General features: G+C 37.2%; 1 protein-coding gene across 4 annotated transcripts in view; it reads right to left on the bottom strand.

Annotated features, from left to right (window-relative positions):
• The window catches only part of rxfp2l (relaxin family peptide receptor 2, like), a 53,923-nt gene that overhangs the window by 20,795 nt on the left and 19,034 nt on the right, over positions 1–14,094 (bottom strand). For all 4 annotated transcript variants that reach the window (XM_048187025.1, XM_048187026.1, XM_048187027.1 and 1 more), the window contains exons 4-13: positions 12,765–12,870; positions 12,352–12,423; positions 8,994–9,065; positions 8,295–8,366; positions 7,905–7,976; positions 7,637–7,711; positions 6,126–6,197; positions 4,608–4,679; positions 3,818–3,889; positions 3,477–3,548 (exon numbers count right to left, since the gene is read on the bottom strand). In XM_048187025.1, the coding sequence (XP_048042982.1) occupies positions 3,477–3,548; positions 3,818–3,889; positions 4,608–4,679; positions 6,126–6,197; positions 7,637–7,711; positions 7,905–7,976; positions 8,295–8,366; positions 8,994–9,065; positions 12,352–12,423; positions 12,765–12,870 (757 nt within the window). The remainder of the gene's footprint in view (positions 1–3,476; positions 3,549–3,817; positions 3,890–4,607; positions 4,680–6,125; positions 6,198–7,636; positions 7,712–7,904; positions 7,977–8,294; positions 8,367–8,993; positions 9,066–12,351; positions 12,424–12,764; positions 12,871–14,094) is intronic.

Below are 14,094 nucleotides of genomic sequence, written 5' to 3'. Positions count from 1 at the left end.
AGCGAGGTAGAGTGCTGGGACCAGACTAAATATTTTCTATCAGGTTGAACTGATTATTAGTCACTCAAACCTCTCGGCGTCTGTCGCGCATATCCGGCATGTTTTGTAGTTTTTTTAACACTTTTTACTCGTGTTTGTAGTTCTGAACTAAATCCTCGTCCAACGCGCAATGGGTTGTGGGCAGTATTAGCCTTTATAGTGTGCACGGATCCACACTTCGAAAATCTACCGGAAATAGTAGACCATCCGGGGACTTTTGGCATACTCTTTTCAACATACTATGCTTTGGGACACACTTATTTTAATCTCAAATACTATTTAGGATGGATAGTATGGACATTGGGATGCAGGGTGGGACCTGCTGGCGAAGTGAGACGGGGCTGAGAGTGGCAAGGCGGGGCCTCGCACACTGCCAGCCACATCCTCTTGGGACCTGGAGGATTAGAAAACAGTTCACTTTGTGGATACCGCTGGACTCCGGAGAGACAGTGGCGGAACAGACCAAAATTCTCTACCCAGCCCTCCTCCGGGGAGGGAGCGATGCGGGCATCGTCTCCCGAAAGAACAGTTTACCTCAACTCCGGGTCGCCATTTCTTCAGGACCGCTTCTCGCTAGCCAACTGGCTTGGCTGCGGGCTGAGCGGGCTGGGTTTTAGGCCAGCTTGTGAGATGAGCGCATCGAGAAAGCGTACTTTGACGACGACACACCTCAGCAAGGCTAGCCAGGGGTGTTTCCGGACCACCATGGTGGACATCGTCTGGCCAGGGGCCTGCGCTATGACTTGCATCATGCGTAGCTCAACCCCAACTCAGAACTACCCATATGCAATGAGTGCTTTGGCCTACCGCAGACTTGCCGGGGGCCAAGACCCATGCAGGACAGAGGTGGTGTGCCCATAGCACTGCCACCCCACCATAGAGGGTAGTGAGAAAGAAAAAACTTTTAATGCAGATTATGGCCCTTTTGGCGTTCTATATTGACACCAAAAAAGGCTTCCAATCTGCCAAGTTTTTCCATGCACGGGCTAAAGACAGGGGGCGGGGCAAGGCGAGTACGAGTCGCACAACGCCCCCAGGGGCCCGGGAAAGCATGGTTGTCAAGTCTGAATCTGATTCAGCATGAGCACATCACAACCGTGGGACATTCAGCCTCATCCCCATGAGGTCCCCCATGAGAAGGACCTGCAATCCACCCAGAAGCTACCAGCCATGTGGGACAGTGAATGTGGCGGTCTAACTGGATGACACACGGCGCACTGGGCGCCGACGTGGCCATGTTGTTACTAAACATGAGCCACCCACGAACACAGTCACAACATGTTTGCGATGCACTAGAGGAGTCGGGGGCCCACGGAGAATGGCTCGGCGGGTATTGCCCCACTGTGATCCTCTGGTCACCCAGGCTTATTCATCAAAGTAGTACTTTTCTGATTCAGAAAAAGAAACTAGATCCGGGAAAAAGTGAGGGGACTCCACCTTATTTGAGGCGCTCGAGTCTCGACCACACATCTAGAGTGCGGGACAACACGCTGGGTTGCCATGGCAACGCACGCTGTCAGCCGGCAGCTCGAAGGCACACGGCGCTCTGAGCGCTCAAGCCCTTACGAGAAAGACGAGACAAACAGCGCACCGACGTGGGCATTCTCACAAGAGAATATGAACCACCCACAAACACAGTCTCACGCTAAGCAGACATGAGAGAAAGTGATTGTGGCTGTCAGTGAGGATAGGAAACGACCACCTCCAGAAACGCACAGACAGAATGACATCTTAAAAAAGATGCAGTGTCTGTCTGTGAAGCTCTTTTAGAAGCTCTTGTTCTTTGTGCCGAAGCACACAGGGAACAGCCGCGATGTGACAGCCGCAAACCAAACGGGGCAAATAATGCTTTGAAAACAGCCCCCCAGTGGTGAGCCATTGAAATTTTGAAACACTCATGATGTAACGAAGCCTCATTTACTGAAATCACGTGACTTTGGCAGTTTGATACACGCTCCGAACCACTAATTCGAAACAAAAGATTCATAAATCTTCGAAGCAGTGTTTTGAAATCGCCCATTACAAGATATTGTTGAATAAAGTCATTATTTTGTTTTTTTAACGCACAAAAAGTATTCTCGACACTTCATAACATTAAGGTTGAACCACTGTAGTCACATGATCTGTTTTAAATATGTCTTTAGTAACTTTCTGGGCATCTGAAAGTGTTAATTATCTTGCTAGAAAAGATATTTTATCAAAAATATATTAATTTGTGTTCTGAAGATGAACGAAGGTCTTACGGGTGTGGAACGGCATGAGGGTGAATAATTAATGACATAATTTTCATTTTTGGGAGAACTAACCCTTTAAGAATCTTAGGATTTATTTATTTATTTTTTGCTCTCTGTCCTTTTTTGCCATGATGCTGGGAAATTGCTAATTTCTGACCCTGGTCAGCAGGATTCACTAGGGATTGAAATAGCTGAGTGGGCTGCAGAAAACGGCAATATAGAAATGCAAGGCCAACAAGCTTTTTCTGGATCTATGTCCTTTCATATACAACCTGGAACACCATCAACCAATTGTTGGCATCTGATTTTAGGATTATAGTTAGGGTTCACATTAAGTTGAATTTTTATTACCCTTAGAAAAATCATAAATGAGATTTATTTAATATCTCAGTTGTTTCTCCTAGACAGAAAGATTAAATCAAGAGCAAATGGTGACTTTAACTTTTGTTGAATGTCCTTCTACTCCGATTGTTCTGCTTAGATCCTTGTAATCTCAGTTGGACTCATACAAAAGTTTCATAAGATCTCATTTATTTTACAGTTCTATGTACTTTATGCCAACAACTGTTTAATTTGGTTCAATCTTTATTTTGCCTCAGAATTTTTAAGGAGTCTCCTGCTCTTCTGAGCAATAAAAAATGTCTTCTGAGTATGATTGGCTGAAAGGAATGAATTTCCAGAAACAACATATGATGTTGATCCAGGAACATGTCCTACTTCTGTAAATCACGTGGTCCAGGTCTACAGAGCTCAATCCAGCAAAAGTATGAAGACGACACTGAGCTGCTTCACTTCAAGACACTAAATGCTATGACCTGAACGCTTTCAAACCTGCACATTCTCCAATAAAACATGCAAAAATGAACCTAAATTCTATCCATTATTAAAAACCATACCCTTAGAATGAAACCCATCAATTAATATTAAAATTATATGTGTTTGCAACCATGATTGGCTGCCTAATCAGAACCAGCATAAAGACCTAATTCAATGTGGCTTTAGATATTTAATTATTCTCTGATTAACAGTCTGAGGTCATTGACATGCTGAGACAGATAGTCATGAACCAGATGTGAATGTCATGTAATTATGATGTAGATTTCTGCAAACATCATACACACATGAATAATACCAAGCTCTCTCTTAATACACTGCATCATTATAATAACATAATTGATGTTGTTTTTACTCCTGCTTACTCACAGTGACTGCAGATTCACCAAACTGTCAAATTGATTGCTGTATATGTGTTCCAGGGGATTGTTGGAGATATTCCTATAACAAACACACACAAACAGTAAAATAGTTATTGATAGAATCCATAATATGCTTCTGTGATTCATAAGGCCTGTCACTTCATCCAAAGAGGCTTTCAACCAATCAATGAATATCTGGGCAGTTCAGCACAGATACAAGTGAATAACACTGTGGTATTGCTCCACTGAGGGACCTCAAGAAAAAATTGTATAGCTTTTAAGCTTAAAACAAGGAGTTTTAGACACAATTTGCACCATAAATAATAAAGTACAGAATGTGGCTCTCACAGCTGTTTGAGGTTCTGGAGGTTCTGGAACAGAGATGGAGGCAGGTCTTTAATCTGGTTCACAGACACGTCTCTGTAAATCAAATCACAGCAAATTCAGCAGCTCATTTTTCACCTTAATTATACACTAAATAGATAAAACAAACAAACAAAAAAAAGATCCTCAAATAGAAGCTTTGTGTCAGCAGGTGTCTCTCTTTGTCTTTCTCTCTCTGCCTTCAAATCTCTGCAGAGATATGATGAATGTCTTTTTTTTCTATTCAAAACAAATGCATGACCAGGGCGGTCCAGCTCCAAAAATGAAAGAAAAAAGTGCTTCATATACCAAACATGTGCACTATATTCCAAGTCTCCAGAAGCCATACGATAGTGTGACTCAAACTTTTGGCCTTGATCTTAGCTGTCAAATCTCATCTGTGAATGTATACTAACTTTAGCCCTTTTGTGCTTTTCATTTCATTTCATTGCTTTTTTTTGTATGGGAGATAGTTATATAAACATCTCTTTTTTTGTGTGTTCAAGGGAAGAAATAAAGTTTGGAACGACATGAGGGTGAGTAAACAAGAACGAGAGACATAATTTTCATTTGTTGGTGAACTAACCCTTAAAATTCACAAATAGAGTTCTCTTTCTCTCTGGCACAAACATTTTTATAAGCAATGAAATGAAAAAATGATGACAAAAAAATGTAATCTAGGGACTACATTGAAATAAATGCCTTCACTTAGTGTATGCGTGTGTGTGTGTGTGTGTGCGTGTGCGTGTGTGTGTGTGTTTGTGTGTATACTCACAGGTCTATCAATCTTTGCATGTCTGCAAATGTTCCCTCTTCAATGGTGCTGATGTGGTTTCTCCTCAATGCTCTAAACCAGAAAAAGACATGCATATAATAACACTGTCTCAAAATCCCCTTTTTCACCAATTCCTTCAGTGCTGCAGCATGAAGTCATATAATGTGAATTCAGGTTGACTGGGAAACTTTTTCCAAGTCATCTCAATGGCAAAAAGTGTCCCAATCACCCTGAATTCACCCTACATCTATATGTAAATCAGATCTGTCTCTATCTCTGAGTCTTAAGAGAGTCCGAAGAGAACACTTAAGAACCATCCATATCACCATGTTCCAGGAATTATCTCGAACATTTTCTATAATGCTTATAGAAGGACAAACTAACAGTCACAGATTAGGTCTGAAAAGCACTGGATGTAACGAACACATGAAATATTTACATTTTTGAAGAAATGTACTCTTTTGTGATATCTGAAACAGCTTTGAATTGAGGAATAAAGTGAATGAATTGGATCAGACATCACAACAAACAAACACTGGCACTTCAGTCGATTTACTAATATCCTCCCGTACAAGAGAATTCTGTTTTTCAAATGCTAGAATAATAATTAACCCTTTGATGAAATGTACATTTTCATTAAGGTGTCAATGGGAGTTTCTTCAATTATTACATAATCACTTATAGCCCTGTGGAAGAAGAAAATAAAATCCCTTAAAACACACATTGCATGCTCACAGTAGTTTATTTGTCCAATAATGATAGGCCAGCATACAGTACATACATCAAAGGAGAATTATGTAATTTATTTGATATTTTCTTATCCAACACATTTAATTTCTACTGAATTTCAGATTATGTAAATCTAAATACTGTACAAAATAGCATTCTGTGGTGGAAATTAAATTAAATTGTGTCTGGGGTAAAACAGTCAGAAACAGTATATAATTAAAAGGCATTTAAAAAAAGAGCAAAAATAAATAATGAAATATTTAAATCTGTTAGTTTTAATTAAAAACAACCCCTGGCCCATAAAAGTGCCTGGAGTTGAAGAAATACCAAAATACAGTGGAAGAGTGAGAGAGAAGCTGTCGTGATGCTGCGAGCTCCGTCCCTCAGGACAGAGTGTCCTTCAAATGTCACTGATAGATCAAATCAAAGGCCTTACACCACAGCACCAGATATTCGTGGTGCATATCAACACGTACATCTAAAACATGAGTAATTATTGTAATTTATTCATTCCCGATGTCTTTAATCTGCTGTGCTCTTAAATTATTCATTTCAACCTAAATCTGCATTTATTTGTAAGTGTTTCCAGCCGAGCCGAGAGACTCATGAGGAGCTTTAGATGAGTCCCGCTTCTCTCTCCTTCTCCCACACTCAGCTGTGACAAATAAACACTCTATAATATAAATACCCTGGATCCCACAACACTCTCACTGCAGTTTACATTGTATGTTACTGTGTGTGTGTGTGTGTGTGTGTGCGCGTGTGTGTCTGTGGTTTGTGGTTACTCACAAGACGGTGAGAGAGGAGCAGTTCTTAAAACTTGATGCCCAGAGAGATGAAATTCTATTTCCCTCCATTTCCCTGCAATAAAAAACACGTGATCACTGGAATGTGAAGCAATTGAGTCAAAATTAGTAAATATCAAGATCTGGGTTTAGAAAAAACGGTGGCCCCCAAGCATATTTGGGTTACACTTTATTCAGATGGTCCATTTTAGACATTCTACAAACTATAATTAACTTTTGAGTTTTGAGTCATTAGAGTATTAGTAGACTGTACTAGACTCTTAGGTTAGGGTTAGGGATTAAAGAGTTAGTTCACCCAAAAATGAAATTTCTGTCATTAATTACTCACCTTCATATCATTCCAAATCTGTAAGACTCCACGTCATTCAGGTTTTTTTTATGTTTGCTGATCAATGTGATGGCTTAAATTAAATCTGTTCATCATAAAAAGCAATCAAGTCTCTTCAGAAAATTTGGACTAAACCACTCAATTCATATGGATTAGTTTTATAATCTCTTTATAAACTTTTTGAAGCATCAAAGTTTCAGTTGCGTAGCTGTCTATGGGGGGACAGAAATCTCTCAGATTTCATCAAAAAGATCTTCATTTGCGTTCCGAGTATTAACGAAAGTCTTATGGGTTTGGAATGACATGAGGGTGAGTAATTAATGACCAATTTTTTTTTTTTTTTTTTGGGTGAACTAACCCAAAGTTAGGTTAGGTTAGTAAGTTAACATGTAGCTGCAAAGTTACTGTCTGTTGGGGTACCATCGAAATAAAGTGTAAGCAGATATTAAGCAGATATTCTACTAATATTCTAATGAGAGTTAGTTGACAAGTAGTTGCAAAGTTACTATATAGTTATAGTTACCCACATTGGGACACCTAAAGGGGTCATACAGTACTATGAGGAATCAATTTTTTGTTGATTACACTAAGAAAATAAACTGTGAATCTCAGAACTCAAAACTTACTTCCCAGTGAAAAAAAAAAAAACATTTACAGAAACAGAGCTGCAAAATTGGCTTGTACTTCCACAATTAACTGACCCACTTATTGCCCACATTTGAGTACCAACACTTGAGTACCAAGTTGGAAAGCTCGAAAGCCGGATATATACTATTACTCCTAGCACCAGAGAAACCAATGATAAGAGTAACATGTAGGGATGTCTTTCAAACCTATTACAGGAGGAGTTTCCACAAACAAATGATTTTTGATATTATTCTTAACTAAATGGATGTTTTAGTGGATGTATAAAGTCAGTTCCCCTCAAGTTCATATAGATACCTGAGCAGAGTAGTAGATTGCAATTATAACCATGGTCCACTAATGTTTGACAACCAGAAAGTGTCCAAATGCATTTTTATCTTAATTGTGATTTTAATTAAACATATTTTAAACATATTTTGTAAAATAATTTTACTTTGTGTATACTTATATGTAAATATGTTATGGATCCACTTTATTTAAGATGTAATGCAAGACATATAAGTGTCATATTTATCACTCACAACCAGTTCAGACGGGGCATCTCAAGGCAAATTGAAGTTTTAGGAAACTGTTCAACAGAGTTATTTAATAAAGACCTGCAAAAATACATAAATGCACACTTGAGCTACACAACACAATCAACAGAGTAGTCAGTTTACAATAAATGAAAAACATTTGACCGGAATCATTTTTCTATTTATCCTCCTCTCTTGTTGGTCTATGCAAAATACATTGTAGATTAATCTATTTTATCTCTTTGTCAAGGTGAAAAAAAAAGATTACGCTTACAGGAAAAATAATGATTTCAGGCCTTCAAAAGACTTTTGACGCAGAGAAGATATTCTGTTCTCATCCAGAATCCTACACATGCAGACAAACACAGATATATTCAAAAGAGTGACCCTGAAAAGCTCTTTGTTTGGTAATGAGAGCAGGTCAGCCTCAAAGTCTCAATCTGAGCCCTGAAAAAGGCGAGATTCATTTAAATGATTCTGCATTTCATTTTCACAGAGAGCAAACACAATCCATCAATTATGTCTGATTGAAAACATAAAGGAGAAACAGCCTAATAAACAAGAAGAATGAGACAAAGAAAACAGCAATTCCTATTTGAATCGTACCCAGCATCTGATTTCATCCAGCATGTGAGTGTGTAGGTGTCTCTGTTTTTCTACTTACAACCACTCCAGACTGCTGAGGTCACCAAATATTCCTGCTTTTAGAGACGCAATCCTATTTTGACTCAAAAAACTGCAAAAATGATAGAGACAGAACAAGACAAAGAGAAAGAGAAGTACACATTAACGGAGGTCAGATGTTTAAATGGGTTTTGTTAAGGTTTTGTCATTACAAAGGCCATCTACAATATAACTACACTGCTGTTCCTTCTGCCTCTAGTCAGTGATTTCCTTCCTTTTTCTCTCTCTCTCTTTCCTCCCTCTAGTTGGCTGATTAATGTTGGTATAATGTTGATTAGATCACCAGTTGTGTATACGGAAGCAGGTCTCTGAGATTAAGAGCCCAGGTACATTGAAGCATACACACAACAACATTACGGTGCATTAAAATTCATTCTTTGATCATGGATCTGTTCTGCCTGAATCAAGCCTAATCCTCCATCCTCATTATTACATCCTTCTTCTCCTTCTGTTTCTTTTACATGGATGAATGGATGGATGATGAAAGCCTCCGACTGACTGATGGGAAGAAAGGGATGGGGAGCTCATAATTACATACACAGATAGTGATGTACAGTTATGCATTCATTTAAACAGGAACTCGGGGAAGGATCAATGTAACGTTATACTTGATGTGTCATTGATATGATTGTGCACAGTCACACACAGCCAGCGAACTGTTCATTCATACATTACTCACAGTTTACGCAAAGAGATCAGTCCTGAAAACGCCCTCTTGGAGATCATTTCTATACTGTTACTTTCCAAATGTCTGCAGAGAGAAAGAATATTCACAGTTAGTCATTACTGTAGGTGCACTGTGTGTATTTTGCCTCATTAAAAAGTTTTGAACAATCGTGGCATCCTGCGGTCAGATATTTTTGTCTAAACTTTTTGCATAATCTATAATTGGTTGCCATGTGCCTGGTAACAAATTCAATTCTATGCTAGTTTCATGACTCTCATTGCACTTCATGGTTCTTCTCACGTAATATATATATTTTTTATATTTTAGATATATATTTTTTCTTCATGTTTTTCATGTACTTTTTACTTAAATCAATATTCTATGTCCATTTATTTATTTATTTAGTAACCAAGTAATCATGTAATAACTGGTATAATGTACACTCAGCCACTCTTTACTGCAAATAAACCCCTTTGGATTATATAAGACACCTGTGCTTTGTGGAATCATCCTGTCAGGGTTTATTTTAAGATAATGATTGGATGAGTCATGGGTCATGATGATGTTATATGATGTTATACTTTTATTCAGCAAGTATGCATTAAATTGATCTAAAGTGACACTAAATGCATTTATAATGTTAAAAAATGTCTATTTCATTTCACCTAGTCAGCATATTAAAATGATTTCTGAATGCGACACTGAAGGCTGGAGTAATGACTGCTGAAAATTCAGCTTTGCCATCACAGGAATAAATTACATAAACAGCTATTTTAAATTGTAATAATAGTCCCACAATACTACTGAATTTGCTTTATAAATCTTAACAACCCTAAATGTTTAAGTGGTAGTGTACATATAAGTACACTTATAAACCCTTTATCTGAAACATAACTCCCTAAAAATAGCATATCAGTTATTAGATAAAAAAAACTTTCATTATACAATCAATGAACTGACAGAAACGGCATGTAGATCAAAAGCAAAATATACAATCGGTTATTAATTTGTGGTTGCTGTGGGAACAGAAACATTTACATTTTTCAAAGACTCTTTTTTTGTTTATTTACATCAAACTATGACAGAACATATGATGTTTATCTTTATTATGAATTCTTCTAAACAATGTCTGTCATTTATAATGATTAATTGATGAGATGTCCTGCGAAAGCTTCTCTCGCTCTTTGTCTGTCTGAGAGTAAATGTTGTCTGGCTATACCAAGTGCTACACTCTTGAACTTTGATGGACAATAAAAATGTCATCCTGTCTGAACTCTACAAAGAAAGCTGAGCTTTAAAAACCTCCAAGACACTTAAGGGGGTGGGGGGGGGGCTTTTTTTTGTCAACAGAAAGTAAATACTGTAATGGAAAGGTTTGAAATTATTTTAATTCCACATATGCCAATGTCAAGTGAATTGTTGGACATGAAACTGTATTATGCGTTATTTTTCACCTACATTAGTGCTATATTAGGAATATGTACTGTAGGTGTATGTCATTTGCTTTATATATAAACTAGAAATGTGATTTTATTCCTATACATTTGTTTTGGATGAGAAATATGAATAATTATATGCAACCAGTATTCAGAATATGCTGCCATCATAGATCAAATTCTGATGGTAAATTTCTCACTGAGGCAAAAATCATTAGAACACAGATACATTTTTTTTTTAGTACAGTTGCAAGAAAAAGCATGTGAACCACTTGCAGAATCTGTGAAAATGTGAATAATTTTAACAAAATAAAGGAGATAATACAAAATGCATGTTATTTTTTATTTAGTACTCTCCTGAGTAAGATATTTTACATAAAAGGTGTTTACATATAATCCACAAGACAAGTGGTTTTCTGGATGATCTACGACTGTTTGTTTGTTTTGTGATGGTTCTTTATGAGTTTCTTGTTTGTTCTGAACAGTTAAACTGAGCTCTGTTCTTCAGAAAAAATTCTCCAGGTCCTGCAGTTTCTTCAGTTTTCCACCATCTTTTGCATATTTGAACCCTTTACAGCAGTGACTGAATGATTTTCAGATCCGTCTTTTCACACTGAGGACAATTGAGGGACTCAAACACAACTATTAAAAAAGGTTCAAACATTCACTGATGCTCCAGAAGAAAACACGATGCATTGAGAGACGGGGGTGAAAACTTTTGAACAGGATGAAGATATCCAAATTTTTCTTATTTTGTTTAAATATAATTTTTTTTAAATTTAGTACTGCCCTTCGGAAGCAACAGAAGATACTTTCATGTTTCCCGGAAGACAAATTAAATACAATTTACCTTGATCTTCAAATTCCAAATGTTTTCACCCCCCATCTATTAATGCGTCATGTTTCCTTCTGGAGCATCAGTGAACCTTTTTTAATAGTTGTGTTTGAGTCCCTCAATTGTCCTCAGTGTGAAAAGATGGATCTCAAAATCATTCAGTCACTGTTGTAAAGGGTTCAAATATGCAAAAGATGGTGGAAAACTGAAGAATCTGCAGGACCTGGAGAACTTTTCTGAAGAACAGAGCTCAGTTTAACTGTTCAGAACAAACAAGAGACTCATGAAGAACCATCACAAAACAAACAAACAGTCATAGATCATCCAGGTAACCACACACAGTATGAAGAATCAATGGTTCACATACTTATGAATGGGGTTATTTGAATAAATTCAGCTATTTTTTTGTCTTGTGGATTATATGTAAACATTGTTTATGTAAAATATCTTACTCAGGACAATACTAAAAAAATAACATGCATTTTGTATTATCTCCTTTATTTTGTTAAAATTATTCACATTTTCACAGATTCTGCAAGTGGTTCACATACTTTTTCTTGCAACTGTATATGATTTAAATGTCTCGCTAACATCAGTGAGAGTCAGACTATCATTCAAAGTAACTGCCCAACAGGCCAATTTTTTTTTACAGTCACACTATTTTAAGGTCTTCTTGTTACAGTGTAAGTATACATATAAGTACTGTGTAATATTTATTAACAACACAAAATTAGTATAGGTTTTGTTTTAGGGTTGGTTGCATGGAATTATGCATAATTTACTGTTATTACTATAGTAACATGTAATGTGTAACAGGGACACTGTAAAATAAAGGTTTACCTTTTTTACATGCAGCTGAAGTTATGTTTTCAACTTTTAAGTATACACACACATACAAAACGTATTCTGACATCTCTCTGCTTTGTATTTTAGAGAAAAGGAAAAATTAATCATTGCAAAGCTGTTGCTAATCATCATTCATAAATCATGACTTGAGCTCAAGGCAAGGAGACTCAGACGTTTAAAAAGCTTAGAAGAGAGAACAGAGAAAGGGATTATAAGAGGAGAAGATGAAATGAAAGGATGAAGTGTCACTCACAGTCTCTCCAGGTGTCTATAGCGGATGAACATATCACGAGAGAGAGATTCAATTCTGTTACTGTTCAGCTCTCTGAGGGCAGAATCGGGGGGATAACAGTTATTACATTTGGAAAACAAATATAGTGATTTGCGTCTCGTTCCCAGTCTACGGTGGGTTGCTGGTCCTAGTGATATTTTTTTAAACATAATATTGCAGTATTTATTACAAATGATTTATAGTCTTTCATCAAATTACCAATAGACAATAGCAAACCACAATCCAAACAAAATCATGTCCTGACCTACAATTTTTTTTTTTTCTTCTTCTTTTTTACAGTAGGAAAGAAAAGACTATCTCAACTTCCGTTTAAAGCCGACTGTAATGTATAACAGAGGTGAAGGTCTCTTGATCTCTGCCGGTGTTATACTTACAGTGCAGTTACATTAGACGACACAGCAGGTACATGTAGGAGGTTTTTGCCATTACAGTTCACCTTCCGACCCTCACAATGACACACATCTGGATAGACATCTAACACTGAAAACACACACACACAGAAACAGGTCATTAAAAACCCACATGAATACTGCTCATTGAAAATAAATGCTGCATGGTACTATTTGCAAAGCTAGAATTTCCATATTAATAGGTAATATGGTTGGCCAGGCAATTTCATTTCATTTTAGATAAGGATGGTAATGTGTACTTGTAAAAGTACTAAGTGTATAATTAGAGAGAGAGAGAGAGAGAGAGTGTGTGTGTGTGTGTGCGTGTGTGTGTGTGTGTGTGTGTGTGTGTGTGTGTGTGTGTGTGTGTGTGCGCGTGTGTGTGCGTGTGTGTGCGTTATCATGAGACAGGCTATAGTGTTTCATCTGCAGGGACTGTACTGATGGGTATTGACTTTATACTTCAGAAATAATGTGATAAAGACAGAAATCATGAAAGAGACAAAGAGACAGATTACCTAATGTCTTCCCAAACAGATAACTCCTGCCATTAACATGACAAAACATGCTTTTGTAGTCTCAAACCCTCTCAAACCCCTTTTGTGTTTCCCATTAGTGTATAAAATCTGTGCTTCGGTTCTTTTCATGCCTTGTTCAATCCATTTAAAAACAGCAGAGCTTCACAACCATGACCATTTGAAAGCTTTTGTTTCCTAGTTAAATAAATTGCTATGTTTCATGCTTAATCCAGATAAATTGCGCAAACAATGTGTATTGATGTGAAGTTGAAATCAGACAGAGAAAGAGAGACTGAAACAAAACAGAGAGACGGAGAATGATTTAAATGTAAAGTCCCCATTTACTATGGAAATGTCATCATACCCCCAGATTTTTTCACATTTCTCATTAAAGGTGCCCTAGAACTTTTTTTAAAAAGATGTAATATAAGTCTAAGGTGTCCCCTGAATGTGTCTGTGAAGTTTCACCTCAAAATACCCCATAGATTTTTTTTTTATTCATTTTTTTAACTGCCTATTTTGGGGCATCATTATAAATGAGCCGATTTAAATCTCGTGCTCCACGCCCCAAGAGTTCGCGCTTGCCTTAAACAACATAAAAAAAAATTCAAACAGCTAATATAACCCCCAAAATGGATCTTTACAAAGTGTTCGTCATGCAGCATGTCTAATCGCGTAAATACAGTGTTTATTTTGATGTTTACATTGATTCTGAATGAGTTTGATAGTGCTCCGTGGCTAACGGCTAATGCTACACTGTTGGAGAGATTTATAAAGAATGAAGTTGTGTTTATGCA

Source organism: Megalobrama amblycephala, linkage group LG4 (genome assembly GCF_018812025.1).
Source record: "Megalobrama amblycephala isolate DHTTF-2021 linkage group LG4, ASM1881202v1, whole genome shotgun sequence".
NCBI lineage: Eukaryota > Metazoa > Chordata > Actinopteri > Cypriniformes > Xenocyprididae > Megalobrama > Megalobrama amblycephala.
The sequence above is the reverse complement of the archived record's forward strand: the minus strand, read 5'-3'. Positions and strand labels throughout refer to the sequence as shown.